The sequence below is a fragment of the Leptodactylus fuscus genome, chromosome 9 (assembly GCF_031893055.1).
Source record: "Leptodactylus fuscus isolate aLepFus1 chromosome 9, aLepFus1.hap2, whole genome shotgun sequence".
NCBI lineage: Eukaryota > Metazoa > Chordata > Amphibia > Anura > Leptodactylidae > Leptodactylus > Leptodactylus fuscus.
Window position 1 is genome coordinate 61,692,190 of NC_134273.1, and position 27,091 is coordinate 61,719,280.

General features: G+C 43.3%; 1 protein-coding gene across 3 annotated transcripts in view; it reads right to left on the reverse strand.

Annotated features, from left to right (window-relative positions):
* Positions 1–15,249, reverse strand: part of DENND1B (DENN domain containing 1B) — a 153,973-nt gene extending 138,724 nt beyond the window's left edge. For all 3 annotated transcript variants that reach the window (XM_075287410.1, XM_075287411.1, XM_075287409.1), the window contains exons 1-2: positions 14,952–15,249; positions 3,919–3,983 (exon numbers count right to left, since the gene is read on the reverse strand). In XM_075287410.1, the coding sequence (XP_075143511.1) occupies positions 3,919–3,983; positions 14,952–14,968 (82 nt within the window). In that variant the 5' untranslated portion in view covers positions 14,969–15,249. The remainder of the gene's footprint in view (positions 1–3,918; positions 3,984–14,951) is intronic.
* Between the last annotated feature and the right edge of the window lie 11,842 nt (positions 15,250–27,091).

Sequence of the window (27,091 nt, forward strand, 5' to 3'; positions counted from 1 at the left end):
TTCAGGATTTTGCAATCTTCACCTTAACATGTCCCTTAGAGGAATATGGACTTTGTGCAGAGAAATCTCTGTAGTTTTCAACATCAAGCGCCACTGGCTGGTAAATGGATGTTTTACAGGAAAACAGAAAGGTGACTAGACCAATCCAAGGTCAGGGCTAGTAGAGTGTATGCAATATGATAAGACGCGACATGTACAAGTCAGGAAACGCAACAACCCAACATGAACCAGAATCTAGTTGCTCAACCAAGGTGAGACAGCTTTGAGCAGATTTCTATAACCATTGGTGATCAGTCACAATCTCATCACTGACCAGTAGACGTACCGATGTGACACAGATCAAGTTGATATATAACCCCTTAAGGATGCAGACAGTATTGGCCTGCCTCTCCATTCAGGTGGGACAATAGGACCCCCATACTTGAGAATGGTGGGGTCGCAACATTTGGTGCTACTACCTATCCTATAGAGTACAGAAAACATTTTGATAACTGTTTAGCTAATTTTTGGTGCAAAAAATGTTGTTTTATAACATTTCAAACGGGACTAAACTATGTGTTCTTCTGATCCCTGGTAGTATACACTGTAGTATTAATGTAATGTTATGGGGGGGGGGGGTCTATGACCAGCCGCAATAGTAATGTACAGAATTTCCCATAAAATAGTGGGGGGAAAAAAGAGGCTTTAAAAAAAATGTAATAAAAAAATAAAGTAAATAAAAGTTCTAAATCTCTGCTTTCCCTAGAATACATATAAAAGTAGAAAATTATTGTGAAACACATACACATTATGTATCCCTGTGTCTGAAAGAGTCCGGTCTACTGAATATAGGGGATCTACAGTGCTCCTGTTCCGTCGGGAAGGGGTTAATAGGAGCACTGCAGATACTCTATATTCAGCCAGGCTGAATTCCAAGTGGGGAAAAAACTCAGTCCTCAAGCTCAGGGAAGGGGCAGACAGACAACCAAAACACCCCCTCCCCCAGCACTCAGCATCTACTGCACCCAAAAACTCCGACCATTTTAATTTTTTAAATTTTCCAGTAGCTGCTGCATTTCCCCCCCTCGGCTTATACTCCAGTCAATAAGTTTTGCCAGTTTTTGTGGTAAAATTAGGGGCCTCGGCTTATATTCGGGTCAGCTTATACTCGAGTATATACAGTAGTATTTTCTAGTTATCACAAGGTCTGCCTGGATCTCATGTTACAATAAAGATGGCAGAACCAGGAGCCTTCATCAGGCCCCAGCAAGACAACAACTCCCCCCAATTATGAGACACAGGGGGCAACATTAAACAACCACTTATATAGGGTTGCCAAAGTTGACACCCGATGCCCATGACACTGACTCAGCCCCTGAATTGGTGTAGTGTCACCGCGTCAAAATCTACCTGCAAAAAACTCTGTGTGAACCAACCCTAAGACCTTCCTATAGATTTTCTGTTCCTTTTGTAGCCATTCTTGGCTTCGGCTCAAAAAACCACAGCTAGCAAAAACCAAAAAAAAAAGCGATATGATCTATCTTCCGGCGGATTCCGCAGATGAGTCAGCCACGGCTGGGGGCTCCCTCCCAATTAGGGACATTCATGCACTGCATCGCATCCTATCGCGGCTAAACGCTCGAAAAATCCAGCAGCAGAAAAAGATAGAGGAATTTCCTCTTCCTTTTCCGCCGCGTAAACCATCTGCTCAATCTCCTTCTGGCTTTGGCGTGAGCAAAATCTGCAATAAAAAAAGCTATGTTTCCGCAATGGAGGGCAATAGCCTTAAAGAGGTTGTACAGGCTAAATTCTATTTTTTTATTTAATTAGGCTGGAGGAGGTGAAACTTAAAAATAAAAAAAAAAAAAAATAAAAAAACCCTAACCTTTTCTCGATGATCCGGCGTCCTCCCAGTACAGTCCAATCCTGCTGCTCAGCTTTCTTCTTTTCTAGGAAGACCTCGCAGACATTTTCCTGGGTCCCTTCACGTGACCACTGAGGCCAATCAGAGGTCTCAGCGGGCTAAGGAAGGGACCTGGGGATGTCTTAGTGATCATGTGTGGCGGGGACTTCCGAAGAAGAAAACAACGGAGCTGCAGGAGTGAACATGGCCGCGATAGATCAGAGTAACAGGTAAAGGGGAGTATAGTTGTCTTTTATTATATTTCACCTCGACCTAATAAAAAAAATTAAAAAAAATCCTGGAGAATTCCTTAATGATTTTCTGCAACAGAGCATTTAACTCTTTCAGTGTCAAGTTAAATTTTGTTACCTCATTACCATATCATCTTATAGGCCTTACTTAATCTTCAGAAAATGAAGAGGAATAGAGGAGATGAAGGCGGACATCCACATTGGATTCCTTCTCCACCTCTTGGCTCCCCGTGATGGAATGCCAAATGTGCCAAATAAGCAAAATGTATTATTATATGTTAATATATGCTTAACAATTGATATATCACACACTGTGGCTGGAAAGAAACACTGTATGGTAGAAACAAACGTAAGGAAAAGTCCCCTCCTATTTTCTTTACTTATGCTCTCAGTGGGTGCTCCTTCCCTATGTGACACCTTCTAGATGACTCGAAAGAAAGTAGAAATATGTTTCTGGTCACTATCAGACTTTTAGCTTTCTCTAACTCTCGACTGTCTCTGGGTGGAGACTAAGCTAAGAGGTCACTCATGACAGCATAAGAAGAAAACAGAAGATTCTGCTCCCCAACTCTCTCACACTCACTCAGTAGCAGTACCATGCAGAACTTAACTTCATCTCCCATCTCCCCTCTCCATAGACTCTAATGGGTAAATGTCATTTGTTGATTGATTGAAAAGCAGTCTGTCTTGGGAGATCAGCAGAGATTTCAGAGTGAATAGCAATTTAGGTGGGAAGGCAGACGAGCAAGATAAATGGAGCATGAAACATTTTCTGATAAAATATACTACAAAGTTTCTTATAATCACCTGTACTACCGACTTATTAAAAGTTTGTTGAAAAGTTAGTGAACATTTAACAAATCACCCACTAAATTAAGTCCTAGTTGACGATTATCTTGGTATTGCATGTTAGGAGGTATATGCAAGGTATCTGACTCACATTAAACAAATATTACATTATCAGTACTAAGCACAACTTCTTCAAAAATTAGTCCAAAAAAGGAAAAGGAGTTTCACGAGTTTCATATTTGTTGCAACCACAAAACCACACAAAGTCCTCTTCATTTTACAGAGAAACAGTGTGGGCCTACAGAAAAGTCAAAAATTAGTAACATACCTCGCGCACCTACATCCATTACAGAGGGTTGTGTTAAAACCACCTTCTAAAGGTTAAAATCATAGGACGGTATCATAGAAATGGTGGAGGGATGTTCAGAAAATGACATGGCCTTTACATTAGTAGGTAAGTAGCCAATATCATTGTATGAACTTGCAGTGGCCCCAGTTTTCCAAAAGTCATAATATTAAAGTTGATAGCTATTCCTTGCAATTCCCCCATACACATGCACACACAACTCGACTGAGCATGTGTGTATATATGGGGAAGTGGGAGGGGTCAAGAGGAGACTAATCCAGAAAGTGAATTAGACACCTTAGGAGACAGTATATCTCCACTAAGTACACCAACATACAGATCAGCTGGTTGGCCAACAATAACAAATTTGACCGGTTTGGTCAGCATGGTGGCTCAGTGGTTAGCACTGAAGCCTTGCAGTCCTGAAGTCCTAGGTTCAAACTCTGCCAAAGACATCTGCAAGAAACTTTTTATGTTCTCCCTGTATTTGTGTGGGTTTCCTCCAGGTACTCAGGTTTTCTCTCCCACACTCCAAAGACGTCCTGATAGTGAATGCAGATTGTGAGCCCATTATGGACCATACGCCATCATGAAGCAGGCCAAGAAAAGCAAGTCCTGAAGTTGGATTGTAATAAAGCTATGCGAGTTACCTTCATTTTCAGATGCAGGACACTCCACCTTTAGCACCAAATCAAATGTTCTCTCCGGCTTCTCCCTGCAACAAAAAAAAAAGCAGAACATCAGCCTTTTTGTACGTGAGAGCAAAAGCTACTATACAACAACCAGACCTACTATGGGCAGCGTTTTCATGAAGGGTTAGTTGTGATATTAAAACAATTTTCATCTTTACCAAACACATGCCATATGGTGACAAGGGACTGAGCATTCAGGACTTAGAGAGCATGTCCAGCCACAAAAACAGTCTCTCCATCTCAGCAGATACATCTCTGCAGGCTTACGCTAGGTTGACACTAGTGTTCGTCTCTCTGTCGTTCGGGTCCACATGGGGACCTGAAAGACGGAGAGCCTGTGCAGGAAAAAAAATGGTTACTAGCAGACACCAGAAGATCCCATAGAGCCTATAGTCTATGTCATAGACTATAATGGGGTCTGCCGACTGTCCTTTGGGTTTCTGCCAATTTTATACGGAAGCCGGTGTAGAGGAAAGTCCTACAGGGACTCCAATGCAAATGTGAACCTAGCCTTAGAGAAAGGAATGATGAAACCAATGGGGAGATGAAGTTGTTGGGAGAGCGAGACAAGGGTGCAGGGCCTGGGAATTTTCAAGAAGTTTATTATTTTTTTTTATTTTTTTAGTAATATTAGAGCTAAAGTGTCCAATACATTGGAAAAAAAATGACACCTAATCTCTGAAGTTTTCTGTACTTATATTTGTCAATAACATAACTGTGCTGGGTCCAGCCCATAGTTATCTGGCTCAAAGAACACGACCAAGTCACTCATACTATTCAGAATACATTAAAAGCACCCACAAGGATCAGCAGAAAACAAAGGTTAGGAGGGGAAAAAAGCAAACTAAGTGGAATATAGAGGCTTTTACTGATGACTCACTATATGATGGTATAGTAAAACATACTGGGAAGATTTATTGATTTATTTTGTCTCGTCTGCCCAGATACTATCAGTACAAAGTGTCTGTGCTACTATAAAGCCACTTATGACTTAAACGTTCATGAAAGGCATTGCCCAGGGTCTGACTCTCCATTGTCCCCTCACAGTCCCCTTAGCGTCGTATGCTGGGCCTCACAGCACCAGAAGTCATGCAGGTTCAGGTGACCACCGAGACCTCATGGCTTCTGGTGGTGCGGGAATGGTACGAGACAGAAAAGCAAATAACAGACCAACTGGGACAGGGAAGTCGGACTATTTTTTTCTTTTACACCCACCCTGGCTGCGCCACTCGATTCTCCAAATTCTTGACAACCCTTTAAAGACTTTTCCACACTTTGTGAAAATGAGGCATGAAAACAATACCAGGCCCAAACCTGTTGCTCGGTATGAATAAAATCCACCTATATAAGCACTTCCTCACTTTCATCATATGGCATCTTCTCAACATGAATCATAACCAGTCATGGTTGAAGCTCTGTTAATATTATACCGTACACATGCAAAATTACCCAACAAATAGGCATTTCAGCTCCTGCTTGTTCTGGCATTTTATTCGCACTGCTACAGCCACTGGGAATACGGGCTTATACAAAGACGGGAGACTAGGCTTCTCCAGTCACCTTTTGACAAGGTCTGAGAATTCAGTTTTTCCTTTGACTCATCAAGAAAACATCCATTTAGAAACGAAAAAAAAAAAAAAAATCACCTTCAGCAACTGTATGGTTTACACAAAGAGGAAAGGAGTTTGCCAGCCTTGCTAGGGGCACTGGTCCATGGTTGGTATGTAACAAGGGCAGTGCCACCATGTGAAAAAGGTGATGGGCAAGCAAAAGTCACCACCTGAACTGGGCGTTTATTAGTGAAGCGCACATTTGTGAAAATGAACCAGACACCCGTGGCTTCAGCTTATCGCCCTTCAGTACAAAGGGATCGGCTTCTTTCCCCAACATCAGCCATCAGGGGAGGATCTTGAAACTCACATGCACATCAGATGTCTGGCCAGTCCAACCAATATCGCAGTGCTCATGCCATATACGCAACATGTGCTGAAAAAAAACTTTAATCTGATCTTTGCCGTGCCCAGAAGTAGTTGGCAACCAGAGAGGTTGAGGATAGGCAAGGCCCAGAATCCAGAAATAAAGCAATGATACCACTAGAATAAAGCACCGAACACAATACCTGACCATGAGCCAGTGCACAGTAGAATTCAATCAGAGGACCAAGTGCTCTGCTTGTTCCACTGACAGACCCCTCCTCTAAACTGCCTCCCCAGACTCTAATTCTAGCTGGACAGACAAGCAGAATACACAAGAGCCAACCAACAGAGCCCCCACTGACAACAGATTACCTTCCAGGAATACAGCAAAGTTGAACAGGTGATTTACTTTCTAATACTGAAGGCCTATCCTTAGGTCTGCGAGGGTCTGACACCAGCATCCCCGCAAATCAGCTTCTCTGGGTCAGCGCACCTTCTAGTAATGTGCCAAGAACTGCACTGATCACTTGCATACAAAGTGTAGCGGAGGCTTTAGGTTCTGTAGGTCTGCCCAACTGAAGTCTATGGGACTAATCTGCAGTACCTAAAGTCGCCACTACACCTTGTACCGAGACTGAGCAGTGCGGCTCCTGGCATGTAAACATTACAAAGGGCTGCACTGTCCCAGGGCAGCTGAACAAACAAAAAACATACAGTGCATGGCAATAACTTTTTTTTAAACTACAGCTGAAGCTAGGATATCCTAACATAGGCGAGGCAGGAGTCTTAGGCTAAGGCCCCACTCGCAGCGTTTTTGGGCATTGCAGAAACGCACTGGAAAAAAAACGCTGCATTTTACAGTAACAGCATAGTGAATGCAATTTTGTCTAATCCTAACCCCACACTGCGGAGAAAAAACGCTGCGGAAAAGCTACTTTTTTCAAAAACTTTCACGTTTTTGAAAAACGCAGCATGTCAATTATAGTTGCAGAAACGCTGAGTTTTTCCCTCCATAGATTTCTACAGAAAGTGTGAAAACCGCAGTAAAAACGCAGCATGATAAATGTGTTGCGGAAAATCTGCAGAAACGCCGCGGAAAAGCATCAAAATCCACAGACAAAAACTCACTGTTTTGCTTAGTTGAGGCTAAGGCCCCACGGGCCACGCTAAAGCACTGCGGGAACAACCGCGTCATCAACGCATTGCGGTTCTTCCTGCAGCGCTTTGAAAAGAAAGTTTACTGAGTTTTCCTCTGCGGACTTTCTGTTACAGTTATATCTATGGTAAAGCCGCCGGCGTTTCCGTAGATATCATTGACATGCTGCAATTTTCAAAACCATGACGGTGTTGGAAATCGCAGTGTGTGATTTGCATAAATCCCATCCACTTTGCAAATGCTGTAAAACGCTGAGACCCGTGGGGCCCCTAAATAGCAGAGGACCATAATTCCTTAAGATTTTCAACATAGCCTTTCAATTACCTTTATTGCACATGAGAAACTCGAGCAAAAACGTGATGAAAACTCAACAGAAAACTCGTACGAATTTCCGCACGGCAAAACTGAAAAACGCGATGAAAAATGCATTTACAGGCGTGTTTTTTTCCGCGGCAGAAAACAAAGCGTTTCTCTGCATTTTTTTGCTGCGATTCCGCCCAGTGGGGCCTTAGTCTGAAAGGGTTTTTCCCGATGAACATTATATATATATATATATATATATATATATATATATATATATATATATACATATATATATACAAAAGTTATAACATTTTTGCAAATCTAAATAACTGAAAAATTTTGCAGCAATTTAAAGATTTCCTCTAACCATCTTAGTGGTGACATCTTTTGTCTTGATCATTTGCCAGTGGATACAAACCATCAATCCAGGAACTTTCTGTGGTCTGGGAGTTGTCAGAAACCCTGCCAGGATTTCCTTATTGTGGGAATCATCACGGAGTTTCTGACAAGTGGCAGAGCATAGAAAGTTCCTGCATTCATGGGCATATCCATTGGGAACCAAGAGCACTAAAAGGGTTAGAGAAAATTCTTAAAATGGTGCAAAGTTTTTAATTATTTATATTGTAAAAATTTTTAACTTTGGATTGTCTGTAAATTTAAAAAATGATCGAAAATCGGATTTTAAAAACGATCCTGAAATCTCAAGATCGGCTCAACCCTACACAGAGCCTGTATGGCTTGATAGCATGGAGCCATAGCTCCTCTGTACAATGTCATACAAACTCTGTCAGACAATATGTGTACACAAGCAATGCTTCTGCAAATACACAGTGTGGCGGGGAATGCCATGATTGTTTTCTGTTAAATTTGTACAGAGTCCAAGAAAAACATACGTCGTATGACACTATATGAAGCTGGATGCACACCCAGGTAGTAGCATCTCTAATACAAGCATGCTCATGAGCCTCATATTGACCTCATCTCATGGCCAAAAAATGCAGCAGTTTTGCAAAACATTTGTGTTTTTGCAGCCACAAGTGCAAAGTGTGAACACAGCTTCATCTACATTGACATGTTTTGGAAACTTGTTCATAACAAACAGCAAAAAATTCCAGTGTAACGTACAGGGATTATAATTCCTTAGCAGGTAAATTGGCCTAAATGTAATTAAGCGCTGCTAAACAGTAATTAGCTGTATGGTGCTCCATATAGGAAAGGCACATGTCATTAAAATACCTAGCTGGGTGATGTACATTAGCAATGACAGAATAGCTATGTGCTATTCTCTGACTGCCGCGGTCCTGCTGACTCAAGCGTCTATTTATATCCTCCCACTCCAGACTTGGTTATAATTAGATCGAGCTAAAACGCTCTTTTACACCCTGATCTCTAATCTAGCTCATCTACATTATTGACTAAAAACAAAAATCTGTCACACTATATTAACTTTTGACAGATGCAAGTTCATTGGGCCATACAAACAGACTGCGGTGCGACTGAATCCGTCATGTAACAGTGACAGGTGAGCAGGACCCTGAGAAAGATGAAGCAGGTGTGCCGAGCATATGTGACATGCCTGACCCGTCAGGGTTGGTATTTAGGACAGCAGTGCCCGCTCTCTGCCGTCAGACACTCAGGCTGCCACCCACGTGATGCATCATGTCTAGATGGAAGAAGGTCCCCGGCCGAAACTACAACAGTGGTGATTTATCAATAATGTCATAAGGGCTGTTCATTTACAGGCCAGCCAAAATACAGCAATCCGTGGCAGATTTATTAACAAGGCGCACATTAGATATTGGGAGAAATGTATCAACTCCTCTAAAACGGGTGCAGAGAGCTAAAAATGTGGCGTATTTTTGGCACAAGGACCCTCTTATGTCAGAGATGCAACACATCCCCATTTTTACGCATTGCTCAGTACTTTCCACATATTTATTAGGATTCAAGCCAAACTACACCACTGTTTTGTGCCAAGATACGTGGTTGTCTGTAGTAAATGTGGTTCATTTTGTGACCCCTCTACCTTTTCTGTTAAATTAAACCATATAAAGGGGGAATTCTTCAGGCCCCCAGTACATGTTTATTCGTGTCACAAAGGAGAAAATTTTTGCACAAGCAATGCTTTGCAAAAAGTGAGCAAAGATTAGTGGCAGGGGCACAAAAAAATGTAGTATAAACTTTCGGAAATTATAGTGCAAATTTACAACACCTTATACTTGGCACCCAATGGATGTTTGATGAAAACTGGCATATAAACTAAAATAAATCTAAGAGAAAAAAAAATATTCTAAGGGTAAGTTCATACGGGGTATTTTGGTCCGGAGCCTGAGGCGGAGGCCGCCTTAGGTTCCGGACCAAAAACTGGGTAACCCTGGCATCCAGCCGCGCACTCCACTACGGATTAGGCCCAATGAATGGGCCTAGTCCGGAGGAGGGTTCGGCTTCAGGCCAAATCGCAAGGTGAAAGGGCCTGAAGAATGAGCATGTCGCTTCTTTTTCCGGGACCCGGAAAAAAGACCTGAGCGGCTCCCATTGATTTCAATGAGAGCCATCTTTTTTGGTCAGGATTTTGAGGCGGATACAGCTTCAAAATCCTGACCAAAAATCCCCGTGTGAACTTACCCTAAGACTAAAAATGACAGACAACCAATGGACCCTATTACAGTCAATAGGGCTGCCGTGTTCCATATGTAACTGTCCCCTGATAAGACCATACAGCGGAGAGTAAAGCTAGGGTCAGAGATCCTCCTTCAATTCTTACAATGAGAAAAAAAAATAGCTAGGCCATGCAACACTTTTTTGTTTTTTTGGTGAAGTTCTGATAGAATTGGCCTGCTTTTTACTTGACAAATCCCCCCCCACACACAATTACTCTATTAGGGGGCATTCAGACGGAATGAAGTGGCGCTGATTCTGCCACAATAATTCGCGGCAGAATCGGCGCTGATAAAAAGCCTCCCATTGATCTCAATGAGTTTCGCGCGGAAAAACGGAACCCATTGAAGTCAATGGGAGTCTTTTTATCAGCGCTGATTCTGCTGCGAGTTATCGTGGCAGAATCAGCGCCACTTTACTCCGTGTGAATGCCCCCTTACATAGGACAGACATGCTGCACATTTTCACCTGCCAATGACTGTGCAGAATCTACAGCTTTCTCAGTAACAGCAAAGTGGATGACATTTTACCAAATCCTCAGCTGTGCATTTTTCGCCGACAGTGCAGATCTTAAACACTTCATTTCTTGCTACAGATTTCCGCTCTTTGCAAAGTATAGTGTGAATTCCCTTGTAAATCTGTAGCAAAATCTGCAACAGATCCTCATATAACTGCAACAAATTTAGCTGCGGATTCATCACTGATCTTGCAACAGATTTGTAGAAAAATCCATTTTCAAATTTTTCTGCCCAGTTTATGTTTTATTTGGATGTCCCTTTAGGGCATGTTCAACAATAGGACACAACATGTACGCGCAGCCCCAGGCCACATGTACACAATTATCTGGACACACGTGTTTTCATGGGCTCATACACACATATACCTGTCCGTAGTTGCAGCTCTGTTCATTCATTTGGATTGTATAGGGCGTTTTCACCGCCCTGGAGGCTGCACACAGTTGTGTACAGGGGGCCTAAGGGGCCCTTTCACATGAACTACTTTTCCGTCCATGAAAAATATGAATAGCAAATGTATCTATTATAGTTAGTGGATCCATTTACATGTCTTGCTTCTTTTACTGACAGATAGACTCTTTCTTCTACTTAAGTTTATTGGATCCGGGGAAAAAAAGAAAAAAAAAAGCACAAAGATGTCCGCCATGTACTGTCCATTTTTTTTAATGAAACATTGTGAAGTGATGATGAAAAACAAAGAAGGCAGCAACCTGGCAACTATAAATACGCTATGATGTATAATGTATATAATTATAGTCCTCATAATGGATAATTAGTGTGAAAGCGGACTTAATGTGACAGGTCATGGACAACGGCCTTGGAGAACATGTGCTCAGTTACTTGGACAGAATCCAGCATGCACAATAAGGGTAAGTTCAGATGGGTTTTTTTGGACTGGAACCTGAGGCGGAGGCCACTTCAGGTTCTAGTCCAAAAACCGGGTAGCCGTGACTGAAAGCCGATGCACCAACATCCAGCCGCGCACTCTGCTCCGGATTAGGCCCAATGAATGGACCCAGTCCGGAGGAGGGAGTGTCTTCAGGCTGAATTGCAAAGTGACTCGGTCTGAAGAATGAGCACCTCGCTTCATTTTTCCGGTTGCCAGAAGAAACGGCTCCCGGAAAAAACTCCCCCGCGGCTCCCATTGATTTCAATGGGAGCCGTCTTTTTGGTCAGGATTTTGAGGCGAATACGGCCTCAAAATCCTGACCAAAAATCTCCATGTGAACTTACCCTAGGGGGTATCAATGCAATATTACCTATGGCAGACATTACCTTTCACTTCACCTAAGAACATTTTGGGAAGTAAAAAGTCTACTTTCTCATCAAGAAAACAAGAAGATGATGTGAGGAACATGTGCAGCGCAAAGTAGTAGAACAAGCCACAATGCTGACTAAATGGAGTCAATGGTAGCCTGAGGGAAGACTGAACACAAAATGATGAGTAAAAACAGAAACTGAAAAAAGGAACATATACAGTCCCTGAAAAAGGAAGACAAGCCACACACGTTAAGTGTATCAGGAGAATGTGAAGTAGCAGAATTCATCTTCCTACCATTCAGAAAGAGGTTTCCACTACCTTCTAGCCAGACAAAGCAGCCTAATGCCCTTTTCACATCAGCGTCTGGATTCCGTCCGGGTGAGTCCCCCCCCCCCCCCGAAGGGAATATCAAACGCAATTGCAGGCATTGTGCTGTAAAAACACACAGACCCTATAGACTATAATGGGGTCCGTGTGCTTGCTGCCCGCACGAATCATGCCGACAGGAAAGTAGATTGGGAACTACCTTCCTGTCCACATGTTCCCTGCGGAGATCTGGCAGCCAGCACACGGCCCCTATTATAGTCTATGGGGTCCGTGTGCTTTTACAGCACAGCACTTGCATTTGCGCTTGGTATTCCGTTCGGCGGGGGGGGGGGAGTCCAAGCGCTCATGTGAATGAGGGCTGAGGCCACATTGGACACCTGTGGAAAAGATGCCAAAATCGGCTGGTCTAGTCTTCAGCTGTGAGTGCTAAATCTGTAGCACAAGGTTTTTTTCTGCAGCGCCCCTGCAGTGAGTATGCCATGTGTGGCCAGGGCTTAAGCCACGCTCCTTTTGTAAAACACATTTGCAGGTCTGAAGCATGGACAGTGTGACATAATGAAGCTCTCCAGCAATCCAGGTATATACAAGGCTTATATAATTGTCTATATCTATCAATCCTTGAAATAAATGCTTATAGAAATTTTCAGGCCAAAAACCCAACCCCAGACAGATCAGCTGTTGCAGCAGTCTCCAGGTGTCGGGAGATGTTAATGTATGGGCAGTGCAGCTTCTATACAAGGAATAGGACTGGCACTGGAGTTCCCCACAAACACCACTATGTAGTGGATGGGGCACTGCGCTATCTGCCCATTTACTAGCACCCACATGCTGCTAAAACAGCTGATTTGTGCAGTTCACAGTCTGATGAAAAATCAGTTTAGAGATGGAAAAACCCTTTAAGCCTCAGGTATAAATTCTTATTATGGCGCTGTTCAGTATGGAGGTCATATTTATGGCATAGAGATGTCACAGAGGTTGTACTGACACTGTGTGTTCCTTAAAGGAGTTGCCCCATAAAATGAAGACTGCAGGACTTTTCTCGTGTTCCACACTGAGCGCAGCCAGGCTGAATGTGGGTGGGACTGGTTAGTGCTCCCATTCCCTTCAATGGAGCACTGGATATAGCCACGTACAGCATTCGGCTATCTCTGGCGCTCCCATTCAAGTGAATGAATGTGTCAACTACCATCAGTCTAACTCATATTCAGCCTGGCTGCGCTCAGGATGAATGCGGAGTACAAAAAAAGTCCTGCAGTCTTCACTTTATGGGACAAACACTCCCCCCCCCCCCTTTAAGCTAGCCCATCAATATTAGATCAGTAAAGGTCCAATTCTCAGCACCCCCTCTGTTTTAATGGGCCGCAGTTTGAGGCAAGAACTATGGCCGCTCCATTACGTCCGGATAATGGTTCATTACCAGGGATGAGGCCACAGGGCTGGTCTAGCCTCAGCCCCCACCAACCACATAGTGATGGCCTGTTGTAAGGACAGGCCCTGAGACATGTCAGTAGCTGCCATTGGTGAAGGTCTATGCCCTATGGCACCGACTGATCTTCAGTACAAAGGTGCCATGGCAAAAGATAAAGGGGTATCTTCATATCTCCGACTTGGTGTCAAGTGTTGTTTTAAGGCAGGGGTAGGGAACCTTTGGCTCTCCAGCTGCTGTGAAACTACAACTCCCAGCATGCTCCATTCACTTCCATGGGAGTTCCAATAACAGCAGAGCCAGTATGCATGCTGGGAGTTGTAGTTTTGCAACAACTGGAGAGCCGTACATTCCCTACCCGTTTTAAGGTGAGCCCTGCAATAGATGTGGAGATCCCAGCACTGAACCTGAGAGACCACGCTCATCATCCATGTAGAACCTGCACATGAGGGATCAAACTGGTCTTTCAATAGTGGGATCCCAAAAATGTATACACAAGACTCCTATAGCGACAGTCAACTGCATACTTATTGAGATATAATATTACAGTATTCTAATGTTCCCACATCGATACGCCATAAATCTGGGGGGGGGGGTCAGTGCGAGTGACCTCGGGGAACCACAAAGATCTCTAAAATGAAGGGTGAATGAGGTTTATTGGAGCGCTGTCCCTCTTGTCACAACACTTAGATTTTCTTAGAAGATAAGAGGACGACCCACACATGTGAAAGAGTAGAAAACTAGAGGAAATGGACGGCAGTGACAGCTGCACAGAAAAAGCGTCTTATAAAGGTTTCTACATATTTAGCTGATTTGTCAGACAGCACATACAGGGGATGAATACATGGACCCTTCCCCAGGGACATCTCTATCAGATGACGGGAGCTTTTACTGCCAGGAATACCGATGCAGGCCCAGACGTTCCCTACAGAAAGTTGTCACCTGGTATAATAATGTGATCTACAGGCAGCAGAGAACCTACCATATGTGCAAGTCAATGTAAACAGGACCCTAGCCCCCAGACCCTGCCCCCATTCTTAAAGGGGTACTACTGTTATAGTAACTTATCTCTATGGGCATTGTTAAGTGACAGATTGGTGGGAATGGGACCAAAGGAAACCCCACCGATCATAGGATCAGGAAGGACTAGCAGAGGACAGCTCACAGACTGAATGGAGGGGTAGTGCATGTGATACAGCACCGATCCATTCAAGAGGGGGCGTCAGGACCCCCCTACTAATATTCAGTCTGACTGCTGCATATAGCACTTATATGGTTAGGAAGATAGAAACAGATAGATAGATAGATAGATAGATAGATAGATAGATAGATAGATAGATAGATAGATAGATAGTGACACACAGGTATTAGTTGGTGGAGACAGTCAGCAGGTAGTACATGATACACAGGAGGCTCCTGTTGCTCTCACCTGGTTCTTGAGTCCATACTCAGCTCATCTCAGTGGCAGTCACAGCTCGGTAGGTCTCTGACATGTCTGTCACTCTGCCCCTGTGCCAGCAGCAGACATACCCCAGCCCTGCACATGAGCTGGCAGTGCAGCCCCCGCCCCAGTCTTATACCTGTGTTATCCCCTATGTGTGCCCCCTACATGACACGGCTGTCCCCTGTGTGCTGCATGTCTCTGCTGTCTGTCTGTCTGTCTGTCTCTGTGTGCTGAGTGCTGTCTATCTGTCCACAGCTGTCCCTGCTCTGTGTGTGACCAGGAAGTTACCAGAGGAGCCTCCGCTGACGTCACAGGCAGGGGGAGGGGAGCAGATAGGAAGATACACTGAGGAGATAGAGAGCGGCAGGGGGACCCGGGGCGGCCGGCACCTCACACACTCACTGACTGAGCTCTCCTGTATACAGCAGTATACATGTACCTGCAGTCCTGGCAGCTGAGCTGTGAGAGCCCCAGGGCTGTAGCATACATGCTATGGCATTACCACTGTACTGCACCAAGCACACGTCTCTCCTATGTGGCCATCTCCATAATGACTGGTGTGACAGCTTCACCATGGTCACTGTCTTATCACAGATACTCACACACCCTATCCTACACCTTATTGCTTTTTTTAAAAAAATTTTAACAAAAATCCCATCAGGCACAGGGTTCGGCATTTTTCTGGTATTTAATTTCATTATTCAAATCATTTTGGGTCAACATAAACCAGTTTACCAATCTGTCATCCAGCATCAGCCACTGTGATAAATCTGGTGTAATTTCAGGCGGGAGCCTTCACACGGAGTAAACGTGTGTATTTTTGCAAAATACACGTGTAAAAATACGCCTGTAAAATGTCATTGAAGTCAATGGGAGTCTTAGGGCTCGTTCACACGTGGGGCGGGTTTTGACACCGAGAGAGAGGCGGAGAGACGAGCCGTGTCACTCTCGGGTCAAAACCCGCCTGCCACAACCACCGCAGTCGCGACTTTCCCCTCCGCAGCCAGCTCAAATGAATGAGCCGACACCGGAGGGTGCTGCCGCTAGGCGGAAGCCAGCGTGCCGCGGCTTCCACCTGAAGAAAGGGCAGCTCGCTTCTAGAAAGCCATTGAAAGGGGCGGATTATGACGTGGATTCCGCTGTCAAAATCCACCCCTTTAGCCCCGTGTGAACTAGCCCTTATTTTTATACGTACACGTTTATATTTTGCAAAAATACACGCGCATTTACTCCGTGTGAAGGCTCCCTTAAGGGCTCATTCACACTACGTAATCGCCAGCTTATTCTGAACGTAAAACACGTTCAGAATCAGCGGCGTATAAAGCAGCTCCATTCATTTCTATGGGAGCCGGCATACGAGCGCTCCCCATAGAAATGAATGGGCTGCGTTTTTCACTACGAGTGCTCCCATTGAAGTGAATGGGAAGTGCCCGTGTGTACGGCTCGTCTGCTCATGCTGAGCCGTACACGCAGCGCTTCCCATTCACTTCAATGGGACTGCTCGTAGTGAAAGAAGCAGCCCATTCATTTCTATGGGGAGCGCTCGTATGCCGGCTCCATAGAAATGAATGGAGCTGCTTTATACGCCGCTGATTCTGAACTTGTTTTACGTTCAGAATAAGCTAGCGATTACGTAGTGTGAATGAGCCCTAAGTTTGCATTGTGTAAATAATAGTAAATCTGTGTGTGTGTGTGTGTGTGTGTGTAAAGACACTATGCCACACAAGATTCTTGTTACTATAACCTACGTGACCCTTAGCATGGCTCTCAGGTTCCAGACTCTGTGCCCTTAGTTTCAGCCTCAAGTGCCCACACCATCTTTCTTTGCTGCAACCTTTCCCTATGACCCAACTAGTCAAATGCACAGGGGCATCATCACCACCAAGTCTGTTTTCTGCCCTTTCTCCCCTATTCACACATAGGTAAGGGGGTCATAGTAAAACCAGTGACGTTAGGTTCACACTAGCGTTCTTGTCTCCGTTCTCAGCTTTCCATCTTCTGCATGGAGAAGACAGAAAGCTGTCAGAACGGGTCCGGCCGTGAGCGGCGGTGAGCGTTTTATGCTCTCCGCCGCGAAACCATTTTTTTAAAATCAGACACAGATTACTGCATGTCCGACTCTGTGTCCGATTTAAAAAAAAAAAACAGTTTAGCGGCGGAGAGCATAAAACACTCACCGCCGCTCACGGCCGGACATCTTTCAAACCTATTCAAATGAATGGGTGAGAGAGTCCTGCAGGTTTCCGTCTCCTGCCTCTGTTTTGTGCAGGAAACGAAAACCTGCAGAACGGAGACCGGGCGCAGATGTGAACGAGCCCTAAACGGAACTTGTAAGGTAACACAGTAGAGGTTCTCCACTGTGTGTTATAAAAGGAGAACATTATTTTTGTTTAGAGGCCTGGGCTAGGATTGGGTGGAGTTAAATAGAGGAAGGGAGGAGTGAGCATGGTTATTAATGCCTAAAAATACTTCAAGGGATTCTATCATTAAAATGACATTTTTTGTACCTAACACATAGGAATAGCCAAGAAAGGCTATTCTTCTCCTACCTTTAGATGTCTTCTCCGCGCCACCGTTCAGTAGAAATCCTGGTTTTCTTCGGCATGCAAATGAGTTCTCTCGCAGCACTGGAGGCGTCCCCAATGCTGCGAGAGAAGTCTCCAGCGCCGCCTCCATCTTCTTCTGGAATGCCCTCTCCCTGTGTCTTCTTTCGTCCTGGGTTTTAATCTTCTAGGCCTCAGGCAGAGCAGACTGAGCATACTCACGGCCACAAGAAAATGGCCGCTTACACCAATTTACTGTGTAAGCGGCCATAAGAAAATCGCCGCTTAAACAGCTTATTGTGTAAGCGGCCATTTTTCTTGTGGCTGCAGACATGCCCAGTCGGCTCTGCCTAAGGCCTAGAAGTTTGACCGCCCGCGCCGGAAGAAGACGCCGTTCCTGAATAAGATGGAGACGGCGCTGGAGAGTTCTCTCACAGCATTGGGGTCTCCCCCAGTGCTGCGAGATAACTCATTTGCATATGTAATTGCATTTTTAAATGTAGATTGTGAGCCCCATATAGGGATCACAATGTACAATTTTTTTTCATCCTACTAGTATGTCTTTTGTAGAAAGGGAGGAAATCCACGCAAATACGGGGAGAACATACAAACTCCTTGCAGATGTTGTTCCTGGCAGGGTTTGAACCCAGGACCCCAGTGCTGCAAGGCTGCAGTGCTAACCCCTGAGCCACCGTGTTGCCCCTAAGAATAGCCTTTCTTAAGGCTATTCGTACGTATCAACGAGAAAAAAATCGATTTTAATGGTAGAATCCCTTTCAGAAAAAGCATACTGTCCATACAGGCCTTGTTTTATCTGAGCAGATATATAGATGAGTTAACCTCAACTTCTGCAACTGGTTAAACTTCTTCAATGTGATATGTTATCACAGTAGACAATAAAAACTAATAAAAGTCATTGGAAGAACATTTTGTCAATGACTTTTGCGTTGTTGTTTTTTTGCTGTTTCTTATGATAAGATATCACACTGCAGCAGTTTAACCATTTACAGAAGTTCAGGTTAACTTTGCTGCATCTCTAAATACATACTAAATACATACAATTTTTTTTCAGAAGTTTACTGTATGTTTCAGGTCACATTTTAGTCATTGGCAATGACAATTTCCTACAATTTTATGCACACACAGAACACTTCCTGTATGCATAAGATGCCTAAAATAAAAGATGACTTAACACGGTTGTGTTAGTGGGAGGATCATCTATTGAACGTGGCACACCTTTATTATTTCTAGTAGTATAAATCTGTTCCTGGCTGGAGCTACTTTTTAGATGTTGCTTTGCAACGACTGCGCTGACTGGAGTTTGAGGAGTCGAACAGGATTCTTATAGTGCCATAGTCACAGATAGATGTATGAACTGCTTCCATTTGCTTCATATTTTTGTTCTTTTTCTGTTGAGACTTGTTTGCTGTTGTTTTGCCTCCAGAACATATCTTTATCAGATATCTTACAGAGGTCTGTGTCTGGGATTATTGTAAACCCGCACTGTACCTGTATCCACATACTCCCATTTATATATGAAGTCACACAAAGGAATCTGTGAGTCAAAAAAAACGAAGTAATCCATTAGAGATGAGCGAACACTGTTTGGATCAGCCGATCCAAACAGCACGCTCCCATAGAAATGAATGGAAGCACCTGTGACGCCGGACGCCGGCAAAGTCAGCGTCACAGGTGCTTGCATTCATTTCTATGGAAGCGTGCTGTTCGTATTGGCTGATCCGAACAGTGTTCGCTCATCTCTATTAGAGATGTATTTTCTACTAGCCTCTGCCTACAACTTCGTCTGCGGGTTGATGGCGTCGATGATCTGCCTATATTCAGCAAATTGCTCCCGTCGATGGTTTGCCTGCTGCGGCGTTTCGGCAGCTCTTAAGCTGTCCTGCTGCTGAACTTGTTTCTCACACCCTGCCTGTAATTGTTCCGGCATCTCAGCAGCTCGCTGAGACGCCATATAATGAGCGTGTTGTTGGTGTCGATGATCCGCCTGCTCCGGCGTTGCAACAGCTGTCAAGCTGGCCTGTCGCTGAACATGTTCCTCACGCCGTGTCCATGATTGTTCAGACATCTCAGCAGCTTGCTGGGAAGCCATATAATGAGCGTGTTGTTGGCGTTGATGATCCGCATGCTCTGGTGTTTTGGCAACTCTCAAGCTGGCCTGCCACTGAACTCATTCCTCGGACTGTGCCCATGATTGTTGTGGCATCTCAGCAACTCGCTGTAATGCCATATAATGAGCATGTTGTTGGCGTTGATGATCCGCCTGCTCCGGTGTTTCAGCAGCTCTCCAGTTAGTCTGGCACTGAAGTTGTTCTTTGCATGTTGATGATCATGTTGATGGCGTTGATGATCCGCCTGCTCCGGTGTTTCTTTGCACCGTGCCTGTAATTATTCTGGCATCTCAGCAGCTCACTGCGATGCCATATAATGCAAGATAGATCACATAAATATATTGTTATTGCTATTTTATTTTTCCTCCTGTTATTCAATTTTATTGGAAAACCCCTTTAAACCCTGAATTCATGTGGTGACGTGTTTACTTACAGTCCGCAGAAATGCTGGTGGCATGCTAACAGCATGTCTGCTTCTTATAATTCTAGAGAGAGATTTCTGCTATTGGGAATACAAAGCAATGCAGTGTGAAAGAGCACAATGAGATATTTTTTCCAAGATATTGTTTAACCTATTAGGGACCAGCATATAGACTTTGTACATCAATCACTAATGGGCCTTATTCCACCGCAATTGATTTTCGACACCACTTGCGGTGGAATAATGCATGCTCTCAAGCATGGGTGCTCAGCTGGGCACCTACTCCAAACACCCGGGATCAGCAAACCAATGGTCCCGACTAGAGATGAGCGAGTAGTATTTGATCAAATACCTCCCCGCCATAGGTATGTGTGTAAGCGGCCGAATACCAAGGGGTTAAGCACATCAAATATTTGATGCGTTTAACCCCTTGGTGTTCGCCCGCTTACACGCATACCTATGGCGGGGAGGTATTCAATCGAATACTACTCGCTCATCTCTAGGCCCGATTATTCAACTACTTAAATGCTGTGGTCGACCACAGCATCTATGACTTTTGGAGGAAGAGGTCTGTTGCCTTTACATGGCTGCTGGGGAGGGGGGTCCTAATGAAAACGCAAAGGTAGGACCTAATAGAATGTCTCTTAGAAAATGACATAGTATAATGCATTGCAGTACATGAAAACCCAAATAGCACACTGAACTCACCCATGCCCATCTGCAAGAGGATTAACACATTAATCTCCCAAAATGTTTAATAAATAATAGAAAGCAAAATTTCAAAATATAACATACATATTGGGTATTGCTGCATCCACGTTACAATTGTAATGTTATTTTACCACCATGCTGAATGGGTTTAAATAAAAATCTAAAAAAAAAGATACCAGAATTGCCTTTATTTGTCTGTTAGCCACTGACCAAGCATTATAGAAAAGGCCTTACGTTCCTAAAAACGGCATCCATGAAAATGGGCATGCACAGTAACGCCCCCTTCTGAGCACTACTGCGCATGCTCGAGCGCCATTTTCTTGTGGAGAAATGTGGAGTTCTACCTTGTGTCACTGGTTGCCCAGCCACCACAAAATACAATATAAAATTATCACCCGTAAATCCATCCATAGCGCTGCTCTTCTATACATCTCCTCCCTCATAACTGTCTACCACCCTAACCATCCTCTCCGTTCTGCCAGTGATCTTAGACTTGTATCATCCGCTATCTGAACATCCCACTCCCATGTCTAAGACTTTTCTTGACTAATTCCCAACTAAGGCAGCTTCAACACTTCCCTAAATTCACATCTGTTTAGGCTAACATTTCTTACCCAAAGCTATCCTTCCTACTCTATTCCTCAGAACCTGACCCCTCCTTCTAGAAGATAACTTGCACTCCATACACTTAATATCTGTATATTCACAGATACCGGCTAGTGACAGGCTCATATGGCTTCAGTTATATGACCTTATGTATTAAAAAGATGGCTGAACCATTGTACCAAACAAGCCCTCTTATCTCTTGGGTCTCCCTATTTCCTCAGTTTGTAAGCTATCCTGATCAGCACCTTCACTCCTATTGTTTGATGTTAATTTCTTTGTCACATTGTAACGTCTAATATTGTCTGTTCATGTAATCTCTAATGTGTAAAGTGCTGCGGAATATGTTGGCACTATCTAAATAAAAATATTATTATTATTATTATTATTATTATAATGTCCAGGTACATATTTGTGAACTTCAGTTGATTCAGTAGCAGGAGTATATCAACACAGATCTCAAACCCATTTTTAATATAAAAACCTAGCAAAAGTTCTATTTAGCCATTTCTTTCTATAACTTCTAATATGACCATTAAACTTTATAGGATTGCTGTTCAGCTTTCTCAGACTCGCAAACAACCTTACTATGTAACAACAAGGAATACATTGCTTTCTGGGCAGATTTGCTATTCAGAAATGTAAGAAAGCTGTCTGACAGTACTGTAATGACAGCCATATTGGCCACCACCCAGCTTTGCCAAAACAGATAGAGCTAAGAATCGACTAAATAAAAATGTTAACAATTTTGACAGCAGAGGAGAAGTAAAGAACTGACAGAAACAATTTCTATTTGTCGCTTAGACTTTCTTCAAATGCTTTGACTTAGAAACAGTTGCCATGGTGGGATTTATGTTATTTTCTCAGCTATATATTGTGTTTTGTTACAGCGGCGCAGCGGCGCTGTCCTTTGCACAGTTTACTTAAAGCAAGTGTTAAGGGAAGGTCTGTACACATTTCTAAATACACAAAGGATAGGTAAACAATGTGTCTTTACACTGCGAATTTGTAACGCTCTATTTCCACACTGAATGCCGAATATTGCAGTTTATGTGTTATGTGATGTTTCGCTCCTTTCCCTGTGTATGCCCAAATCCATCTTTATTTTATTGTGAGTCATCGGTTTTTATGCCCAGTCTGTCAAGCTAAATTATATGCTACTTTTTTAGGACAATTCGGGTAGTGTATTAAAGTTATGAACTAGTATTATAAACTTTTTTTTGTTTCAAAGCAACTACAAAATGAAGAAGTGCGCACTCAGTCTCATGCAGAAATAGAAGATTTTATTTGATTTTTTTTCAATTACCAGAATTTCATAGTGAGAGTTATTTGCAGCAGGTGTAGACCCACTATACCACAGAACTGTCTTGACTTGAGGCTTCTCCAGATGTCGTTCTCTAAGGATAAGTTCACACAACTGAAAATGAAGAGAAATTCCTCTCCATTTTCCACCACCGTATTCCATTGCAGTTTTCTTCTGCTGATTAGACCCAGATGAATGGGCATGGACTCTCTGAGCTGTGGGTAGAATCTGTGGCAAAATCATGTAGCCTGATTTTTTCCGCCTCTTGCTGCGATCTCTGCCTCCCACTGAAAGCAATGGGAGGTAGATTCGGGGGCAGAATCCTCTCCCAAATTCATGGCAGTTTCCTCCCTGTGAACCTAACCTTAGTCATCCCCAGGTATTCCCCCCAATAACCCCCATTACAGGGATCAGATCTTTTCTGTTGGCCACGCCCTGTAGGAGTTGTTTCAGTTCAGTGGCTGTTGACCCTGGAAGATCAATGGGGAGGAGGGCCCAGTGGTTGGGAGTTGTAGTAGCTGTGGTCATGGTGCCAATGATCTCTACCAGTTCCATTCTGCATTCCTTAAATGGTGTAGCAGTGTTGAAGGGCCTGCAGTATGCCAGATGAGGATAGCGGTGTTCCCTTGGGGAAGGTCCTAGTAGTAAAATGGGCTCAATGGTGGTTGGAGTGCCCTCGATGGTAGGTGAAAGAATGAGACTCTGGAAACAGAGTTGTAGGAAAAAACTCTCATGGTTTACTGATGAAGAACTTTTTTCAGATGCTGTGGAGGTACAGTCCTGGAGAACATCCACTGATGCTGGAACTTTAACATGGTACTTCCAAGTGGCAGTCTTTGTATTCCATGCTGGGGTACTGTCCCTCCTAAACAGTGTGTTATAACTCTCCAAAAAATGTTTGCAAGGCCCTGACTATGGGATGCAGATTCGAAAGGATTGCCCTGTCTGAACTGTAGCTTGCAAAGAGTTTCATAGCCATGAGGTCCACATAACATTACCTGCACAATCTCTTATTGCAAATAATATCTTCCAAATGATCAGGGATCAGCCCCATCTCCCAACTGCAGAACCATGCCTTGACTGTTTCTGATCTGACTTGGGTCTAACCTAGAAAGGAATCTAGCTCAGCCCCCCTATATTCTCCTCCTAGCTAAGGGAGGAATAAACTGCTGTCCTTTTCCCCTCCCTAACTAGAGTTTCCTAAATCAGGGTCATACCATCAGCTCTAAGTCAACTGTTCTGGTATAGGTACAATACCATATTAAATACTCAAAGTTGCATCAACGTCATACAGACAATGAAATACATTCTCTATCTTTTGTGTTTCCAGTAGGATACAACATAGGTAGAGATAAGTGCAAAAGGACAAGCCAAGGTCAGGGCAGGCAGAGTTTATTTGCTACAGTATTCAGGCAAAGATCAGGGCAGGTGGCTCAGAGTCAATATTGTAATCAGGTAGAAGTCAGGGCAGGCACAACAGGTTCACTATCAGGTAAGCAGGCAGAGCTCAGGACATGGATAATCAGAATATGCAGTGGAAATACAACTTCAAAGGACATGTTAAAGTTTGCATGCACTGGCCCTTTAAGATGCAACCGAGTGTACATGGCAGCATGCAGAAAATGGAAACAGGATGCATGGAGATGCTGGAACAGATTGCAACCAGGTAAAATAAGATACAAATAAGTCACAAATTGCCAACATTACTCAAGTGGGCCCAAGGCCCCACGTGGCTTAAGCGCTGCAGTTTGGCCTCTGCATAAACGCTGCAGCAAAATCCGTGGCATTTTACAGTTACTGCAAATTCACTGTAAATCCCATCCACACATTGAAAAAATACACGTAGCAGAAATGCTGCGATTTCCAAAACTGGTGCGGTTTTGGAAATTGCAGCATGTCAGTTATACCTATGAAAACACTGGTGGTTTCCCTATAGGTATAATGAAAGGATAAAATCAACAGAGGAAACCTCTGCGAACTTTCTGTGAAAAGCGCTGTATGAAAAAAAAAAAAAAACGCAATTCATTTCCACCACTGTTTTCCCCGCTGCGTTTTTTCACTGCGACCCGCTATGTGGGGCTTCAGCCTGAAATTGTCAGAACTGTGACATTAAATGGACCAACCAAATGCATAGCTTTAAGCTCCTGAAACCAAATGCCAACTTTTTCACAGCATTATTCAGCAGCCTATAAAAATATAATAGTTCTAATCCACAGCTTCACAAATCCACTGCAGATTGTCACAATGGACTTTGTCCTTGGGGATATATAGCAGTGTCCACTTATTCTTTATATTCATACTGCTTTTTGGAAACCTAGCCTTAACTGACCATGTACACCTCCATGTTCTGCCCGGGAAACCTGAACACGGTCCGAGTGTGGGTTTTATGTCTATTTAGTACAGTAGCAATCAGGACATTAGGAAGTTCATTGCATCATAAGTGACTATGATGCAGTGAGTGCTATGCACATGGCCATGGTCCGCATAGGGACCCCCCGAACGGTATACCGAACGAAACTGCAAGCGGTGTGCCAGTGAAAGCACACAGACCCCATAGACTATAATGGGGTCCATGTGCTTGCTGCCAGATCTCTGCATGTGGACAGGAAAGTAGTTCACAATCTACTTATCCTGTCCGCATGATTCGTAAGGTCGGCGTGCATCAAGCGCATGAACCCCATTATAGTCTATGGGGTCTGTGTGCTTCACTGCACAGCGCTTGCATTTGCATTCAGTATTTCGTTTAGGGGTCCCCATGCGGACTCCCCAAATGGAATACGAAACGCAGATGTGAACGAAGGGTCAGTCACTTTTCCCACTTTCTTCCTGCAGGGCTGTTTATTTAATCATTTTTCAATACGTTGATACGTTTCTTCTTACACGATTTGTTTATTGTGGACATTTTTATTTTTCATCTGTTTTGAACATGTGGTTGCAGCTTTTTAGACAAAAAAAAGTGCAAAAATGAAGTGTCCTTCGGTTGACAGTCTGACTCTGGCTGTAACAGGCAGGATGGGAGAGACCTTTGATCCTAGCTGTTTAAAACCTTAAATGTCACAGTATGTAGTGACAGTCACATATAAGGAGTCTGACAGATGGAGAAGACTCTCTCTATCAGCACATCAACACCCTGTAACACAATTCTAACAAAGAACCCGATGTCTGCCATAGGTTAAAGTCTATAAGGCCATGCCAGCAATAGTGGTCAGGAGCTAAAAGCTGGACAAGTTTATAACAATACTGTGTTATTAACCCCTGGGGAACAAAGCCAGTTTTATTTATTTTTTTTTTCATTTTCTTTTTTCCTCCCATCTTCAAAAATATTTTTCTTTTTTTCCAATTAGTTTTTTTCAATTTTCCATACAATGTATTGCAAAACAGCAAAAAGTGGGAAAGAAATGCAATTCTGCCATGGATTTATAGATTTTTGGATTTTGCTTTTATAGCATACACTGTCCAGTAAGATGACTTATTGCATTCATTCTTCTGAAGCAGTACGATTTAGTAAGGTCAACTTGGTGCCTCCTTTATTGAAATATCGCCATTTATATAGGCAAAATAAAGTTCTTTGGGGCAACAAGGTCCATTGCGGCTTGCCTCTTTGGAGCACTGGCAACTCCCTTTGTTGATCCAAAGAGATAATTTGCATATTGACAAAATCTGGGACATTTTGACATTGGAGGCACCAGTTTACAAAGGGAAAACGCCATATGATTGAGTTGATCCTATGCTATCTATCTGCAGGGCTGGATTCTGGCGACAGGCTCCCTGGAAAATGCAGTGTACTCTGCAAGCATCATGTTATAGAGCGGAAGGAGATTGCTAAACAGTCTTGTGGGAATCGATTCAGTATAACTTTTATTGTATTCATTTAATTAAATCTTGCTTTTTCTGTGCTGAGAAAATAAGATTTAAATGAATAAAATATTGGTAAAACTGAATATTTTCCAACACAACTATGTATCAGTTTGCTAACCTGCCCCCCGTTCTATAACATGCAGCCTGCAGATTGCACTACATTTTTCATGTTACAGGTTACTGTTACAAGAACATTAAAAAAAGATGACTTTGCATCCCTATATTTTGACAACCAGAGTATTGTGGTATACGTACAACTTTTTAAATACTTTTTATTCAATTTTTGGGCGGAGAGGTGGCCAAAAAATAGCAAATTTACAAACTGTCATTTTTTTTTTCTGTTACAGAAATGATGGAATAAACAATTCTATATTTTAAGGCTAAGGTCCATGTAGTGAACCGTACCTAAAAAAAAAAGTGAAAAGAAAAGCAGCGTAAATGCATTATTTTTTCTGCAGCGTTTTTACTGTATTTTCCTTTGCAGTTTTTCTTCCATTATTAAGTCTATTGGAGAATTAAAAAAAAAAAAAAAAAAAAAAAAAAAACATGTTTGTGTA